This window comes from Carassius auratus, unplaced genomic scaffold (assembly GCF_003368295.1).
Source record: "Carassius auratus strain Wakin unplaced genomic scaffold, ASM336829v1 scaf_tig00216167, whole genome shotgun sequence".
Taxonomy (NCBI): Eukaryota; Metazoa; Chordata; class Actinopteri; order Cypriniformes; family Cyprinidae; genus Carassius; species Carassius auratus.
In genome coordinates, this window is record NW_020528438.1 from 29,872 (window position 1) to 35,979 (window position 6,108).

The window sequence follows — 6,108 nt, forward strand, 5'->3', positions numbered from 1 at the left end:
AAGAATTAGCGACATGTTATTTAAAATAATTCCAGATTGATGTAAACTAACCGTGTTAAAAAAAAATTTGGGGTCGGCAAGATGCTCACTCAGGTGATTTGATCAGAAAAACAATAATATTGTGAAATAATATTAAAATTTATAATACATTCTTTATAATTTAATATATTTTCAAATGTAATTTATTCTTGGCGCGAACCTGTATTTTCAGTATCATTACTCCAGTCTTCAGTGTTGCATGACCCTTCAGAAATGATTCTAATATACTGCTGAAGAAACTATTGATTATTAATGCTGAAAACGTGCTGCATCATAGTTTTTTTTTCGTGATTTTTTTTTTTTTTTTTTGTGAAAAATACATTGACAGAAAGTATTTATTTGATATTGAAATATTTTTGTAACAAATGACCATAATGTGACTTTTGATCAATTTAATGCATGTTTGCTGAATATATAAACAATTTTAATTGAAAATGTGCTTAAAACCAATTCATCTTTGCTTTAATATCGCCATGGCTTCATGTTACACTTTATGAATATACATGAATCTCAAACAAAACTAGAAAGTGAAGCTTTTCATAATTTTATTATTTACAGACAAATATATTATTCTGAACTAAACTATGGAAAAAAATTAGTGATGGCGGATTATGGCACAAATCATGAAAAGATTGCAAACATGCTCGTAAAAATGTGTGGATAGCTCTGGAATGTCAAAGCCATGACCTAGTGGTAAATGCACATGCTCTAGATGCTTTTAGCTGAGGTGCTCATGCAGTTGAAGGAGGTTTGAATCCAGCCGGTGATGTATTCTGACACAGTTTCCCCTTTCTCTCCACTTCACATATTTAAAAAAAGTGGCAAAAATCCATGTAAACAATGTCTTGTATAAAAGTAAAAAATACAGCAATCTAGACCTCAAAGTCCCACGTTTCTTGCGGTCACGTGGTCTGCAGAGATTCCAAGCCTCATTCTGACATTTCTGTATGTGTTGGCTTCAAAGCGCCCTCCTGTGGACAAAAAGAAAAAAAATTATTTAAAGTGTTAGCTGGTCACTTCTCAAAAAGTAAAAGTTCACTCACTGCTCTTCTATGCATACTTCATCAGAAAATACACAAATTGCAATAAAGCCTTGGAAGTGTGTGTTTATTTGGTTAAAGTACCAGTGCACTTTTTGCTCTGTGAACTGCGATTTCCAACATGCTCCGGTCAGACAGAATCTGTTTCAGCGTTTCAGAATCCATTTCCAGCAGCATCCCTACACACACAAATGTTCACACATTCAGCATATCACACAGTGTGTACAAAAACAATCTCAAGAAGACTATTCAAATGAGCTGAGTAGCTCACCAGTGATGTCAGCGCAGTGGGTGGGGTCTAACTGGCACACAATATTGAAAAGCGTCTCACCAATGGATTCCGCTTCCCCTGGATCAGAGCTGTCACTCACATCTGTCGCCTCGTCACCCTGCCTGAGCCGCAGATAAACAGAGCAGAGCGTTTGACACTTGCCAAATACACTGCAGAAAATCTGACAAATCCAATTGTTGTTTCTTACTAATTTTTAAGGGTTGATTTTAAAAATAATGCTTGTTTTGCTCAAGCGTTAACAAAATTGCTCAATTATGATGCATTTCGTAGCATTTTTTTTCCTCGTATTATTCTTCAACTGGCAAACAGACATGACTCCTATCTGAATCGGAGCAGATTACAACTGATTGTTCAATTCTCAGCACATTTTCACATGTAGGAATGATTCAGAAGATATTATTTCATACTTAATCCTTATTTTTCAATGCAGCTGTTAAAAAATCCAAAAGCACCTACTCCTGCAAGGTTTTTAAGGCGATCTTGACTTGTTCCTCGAGAAGCGAATGATCCGACAGCAGCTGAATCACCGCCCCCTTCTTCTGCTCCAATAACATGCCTGTATAGTTGTCAAAGTAACGTAACAATTCCAACAGACTTTGAATTCCTTCCTGCGGTGTTTTTGCAGCATGTCAGTAAATGTACCTGTTATTTTCTGTGTGTGTCCAGTGTTGTAGAGGTCAATGAGGTCAAACAGCTGTTCACCCAGAGAGTCGGAGGACACAGACGCCGCATCATCAGTGTGAGACACAGGTTCACTGGGAAGAGAATAAATAATAATGTTCCTTTGTCCTGTGAAGACACAATATCAAATGCTTTATTCTGAGATTTGTGTCTAGTATTATGCATTTTATGTTAAATTTTGTTAAAAATAAAAAAATCAGTGTGATACCTGCTGTCCAATGACGTGAGAGCGGTCAGTGCTCTTTCCAGTGCTTTATTCAGCAGAGCTTCATCATACAACATCTGAGATACAACAGAAATAGGTAACTCCAGCAGCATGCCTGCAAACATCACAAAAATGAACTTTGACTAATATCATCACAATATCAGACAGACGGATGGATGGATAGATAGATTCTGTCACCTGTAAGTTTAGCTGTCATCTCAGTGTATTTAGGATATATCAGATCATACAGTTTCTCTCCCAGAGTCTCCAGATCTTCATCATTATCCATCACTGTAGCATTAACTTAATAAATCATACGTATTACAGTATCACATGTCTATACTCCGCCGTCAATTATATGATATAACTGTTCTCAATGAGGTTGAATATGAATCATAATAATGTATTTAGAGCAGGCATGAGAGCTGTGTTGATGTGGTTAGAGGACGCATGAAAATGACGTAGAGCACATTGAGCGCTAGACGTACACCAGCTGCACCACTGACTGCTGCACTGTTTGTCTCCCTCCGCACTGTACATCAAACATATAGTCCTGCTTAAAATGTATATTTAACGAAGGATACCTAAATACATTTCCGAGAACTATTTGAAAATGTATCTTAAGCACATCTTCGTAATTTCATACAGTCTGACAAATAAGGGAAATGACTAAGTTACTAATTATCACAGAGGCGTAAGAAAGTACGAAAGCTACACCGGAACTGGAACTCATTCCTTTCCTTCGCTTTTCCTCTGCTGAAAAGGTAACGTGGTCGACTTGTGTCGCTGTTCAACGGTCGATTAAACACTTTATAACGCAAATTTCAGCATTAAACGGGTATATATCTGTGTCGAATATGATATAAGTTGTTTATGAGTTACACCACTCGGTGTAGTTACAATAAAAAGGATATTTCATTCTAAACGCTGCCGGTGTTGCTTAGCGAGGCCTTTAGTGAGTGAGAGACGAGCACCACACTGCTAATGCTAGATAGGGTAAAAACACTCTAGACCGTTAAATAAAATTTGGATTTACTCACATTCAGAGCGTTGTTTATGTTAATAACTAGGTTTTTTATTTATTTATTTTTATTTTACAGCTCCGGTTTTGTATGAGGGTCTTTGAGTTGGTGATGTGACAAGATCACGGGCACAAAATCTATTAATATTTTATTTTCAGAATATAATAAAATGTCAACTTTATTTTTCAGTATTTTCCTTATTTTTTGTTTAAATGTACGTTTTGCAAGTTCAAAATAAACGTGAAACTCATTATATACGCAAATATATGACGCAAGTTACACACATAGATAAATTTAGGTGCAGTTTTCGGTGGATATGCGCTCGATGTGACTGTTATGAATTATGATCCGTATAAATGATATTTGTTGCCTTGTTTTGTGCGTTCAGGACGGTCATCATGGCATCGCCTCACCTGCAGTGGATGGTCATCAGGAACACCTCCAGTTTCCTAATCAAGAGGAACAAGCAGACCTACAGCACCGTGAGTCACTGCTGTTCAGTTTCAATGAAGACACTCCTGAGACCTGGGTTATATTTAATGCACTCATCAATAAGCTGGTGTTGTGTATATCCAGGTGTTGCAAGCAGAAATACTAATTCAAGAGAAAGGATGCAGGCTTAGATTAAGCACCGTTCAGAAAATGATCATTATTTTCCAATCGTATGTGATCATAATCTAGTGGATCTGCTTCAAGGTTTCTCTCTCAGATGCTACAGTTGCTGTTTATGAGCTGCTGTGTTCCAGTATATTGAGGAAAATGTACACTTTTGAATATGCATAAGTACGATTTACTAAAGCAACACCGATTTTCACTGAAATAACCGTGGTAAAAATAAAGTCTCACTTTATCTGAGCAATGCGATTATTTATTTTTTTGACTGTCAGAACAGATTCCAGATCAACTAGTTAAGAGCTTTTCTTAGTTGTCCCTTTTGTATTACTAATATTTCCTGTGTTTTTCATTTTGCTGCATATTAAATAATTACCGCTTTATGATCTCAAATTTTCTTCCTCTCTTCCAGGAGCCAAATAACCTGAAGGCCAGGAATGCTTTCCGCTTCAATGGCCTCATTCACCGCAAGACTGTTGGCATCGAGCCAGCCGCTGATGGTAAAGGTGTGGTCGTCATCCTGAAGAAACGTGCTGGTGAGTGGACAAACTGGACACTTGGAGGTTCAGGGGTTCGAACTTTCACAACCATCGAAGCTCAGTAAATTTAGGTTGCATATTTTTAGGATGCCATAAGGTTGCATGTCTATTTTGTAGGTCTCTTGTGATTTATTTCTGAAATCAGCCATTAATCTAGACGTCTCTGCTCTCAATCTGTTTTTAAACATCTGTTGGCATTCTTTAAAAGTTAAAAGGTTGCATGTGTTTCAGGTCAGTGTAAACCTGCCACCTCATATGAGAAGATCACCATCAACAAGAACTCTCGCACCACCCTCGCCAGCGTGAGGAACATCATCCGCAAAAATAAATACAGGAAAGACCTGCGCATGGTGAGTTCACACATGCTGATCTGACAGGGTCCAAAACCCTCCTCTGAAACACATTTTACAGTTTGGAGTTATTTAATTCATAAAAGCTTTACAGCTCTTAAGTTGACAGTGTGTTTTGAAATCATGCAGGTTCTTTAAAATCAAGTAAGGAGTTGATGCTCTTGTTCAGTAGATGACTGCTCTGTCTCTGTCCTCCAGGCTGCTCTGAGACGCGTTAGTGCCATCCTGAGGAGTCAGAAGCCTGTGGTGGTGAAGAAGAAGCGCTCCAGGGCTCCCAAGAGTTCATAAATAGTTGCATATAAAACTTTTGACTTAATAAATTGCTTTTGGTCAAAATTTCTCTCTATCCATGTCTCATTTGTATGAGTCTACTCACTATGCTTTTTTTGTCATCAATTTTTGATCGTCTTAAATGGTGGTTTAAAGTTTGCTTGGTTATTAATTTTATGCATCTAAATGCTGCACAAAAAGCAGATGAATGTCTTAAGTATTTGGGGGATTTTTCACCACTACATCATCATTTAATACATGCTTGTGTCAGGCATTAAAGTGATTGCAGAGTGACTTTTTTTTCTCCTTCCTAAAGTAAAGATATAAGAATCTTGCATAACTAAATTTAAATGTGAAGTTTTATCCACTGGGGTCTTAAAGTCCACAATCACCAGAAAGCTTATTTCTGTCTTTATTTATTCCCATGTCATTCTAAACCTGTATGTCCTTAAAACATGCAATATGTTCTTATTTAATTGTAATTCACAGTGAATCTTTGCTGCAGCTCTTGAATCTCATTTGGAATATAACAGAGTATTTCTTGTAGTTTTATAGTATGTATTTACGTTGATTTAGCTTGTATACTTAGATTTTCAGTGTAGTTTGTATTATGTGCTTTTTTCTTTTATTTCATTTTTTTTAAACCTCTTAGAAATACATAATCTTTTTCCGATATCAATTAGCAGTGATATTTAAGCAGCAATTAAGTACTATTTCTTAATATTTTCATTTAAAAAAATTTTGTAAGTTCTATTATTTTATTTTTATCCAAATGGCTTTATTTATTATTATTTTTTTTTGGTTTGTTTAAATTTTTCTACTTCATCAAAAAAAAAATTCAGTTAGTTGCCAAGGCAACATTTCTAACTAGTTTTTTCAGTTTATATTTTTCATCCAATATTTATATTTTATATCAGTTTTTATTCAGTTGACAAAAACAATTTGTAATAGTTTTAGTTAACAAGATGTAAGTTATTTGGACAACTTATAAGCCTTTTGCTTGTGTCTGTCTGTGTTTCTGTGTGTGTGTGTGTGTCTGTATTTCTGTGTGTCTATCT

General features: G+C 36.0%; 2 protein-coding genes across 4 annotated transcripts; one reads left to right on the top strand and one right to left on the bottom strand.

Moving 5' to 3' along the window:
* Positions 1 to 426: 426 nt before the first annotated feature.
* Positions 427 to 2,699, bottom strand: LOC113097270 (polyadenylate-binding protein 4-like). 3 transcript variants are annotated; one of them, XM_026262501.1, is made up of 7 exons: positions 2,456 to 2,699; positions 2,261 to 2,334; positions 2,014 to 2,126; positions 1,828 to 1,927; positions 1,351 to 1,472; positions 1,164 to 1,258; positions 427 to 1,010 (listed from the first exon to the last, which is right to left on the bottom strand). In XM_026262501.1, exons 2-7 carry the CDS (start codon positions 2,332 to 2,334, stop codon positions 969 to 971), a joined length of 546 nt encoding a protein of 181 aa, XP_026118286.1. In that variant the 5' UTR covers positions 2,456 to 2,699; the 3' UTR covers positions 427 to 968. The 3 variants fall into 3 exon arrangements, with proteins under 3 accessions (XP_026118286.1, XP_026118285.1, XP_026118284.1); XM_026262500.1 differs by having other exon boundaries at positions 1,411 to 1,472; positions 2,261 to 2,372; XM_026262499.1 differs by having other exon boundaries at positions 428 to 1,010; positions 2,261 to 2,372.
* A 239-nt stretch (positions 2,700 to 2,938) lies between these two features.
* LOC113097271 (60S ribosomal protein L28-like) lies at positions 2,939 to 5,126 on the top strand. The gene is made up of 5 exons (XM_026262502.1): positions 2,939 to 3,021; positions 3,668 to 3,761; positions 4,304 to 4,427; positions 4,662 to 4,780; positions 4,979 to 5,126. The coding sequence occupies exons 2-5, from the start codon at positions 3,678 to 3,680 to the stop codon at positions 5,066 to 5,068; spliced, it is 417 nt and encodes a 138-aa protein (XP_026118287.1). The 5' UTR covers positions 2,939 to 3,021; positions 3,668 to 3,677; the 3' UTR covers positions 5,069 to 5,126.
* Positions 5,127 to 6,108: the final 982 nt, after the last annotated feature.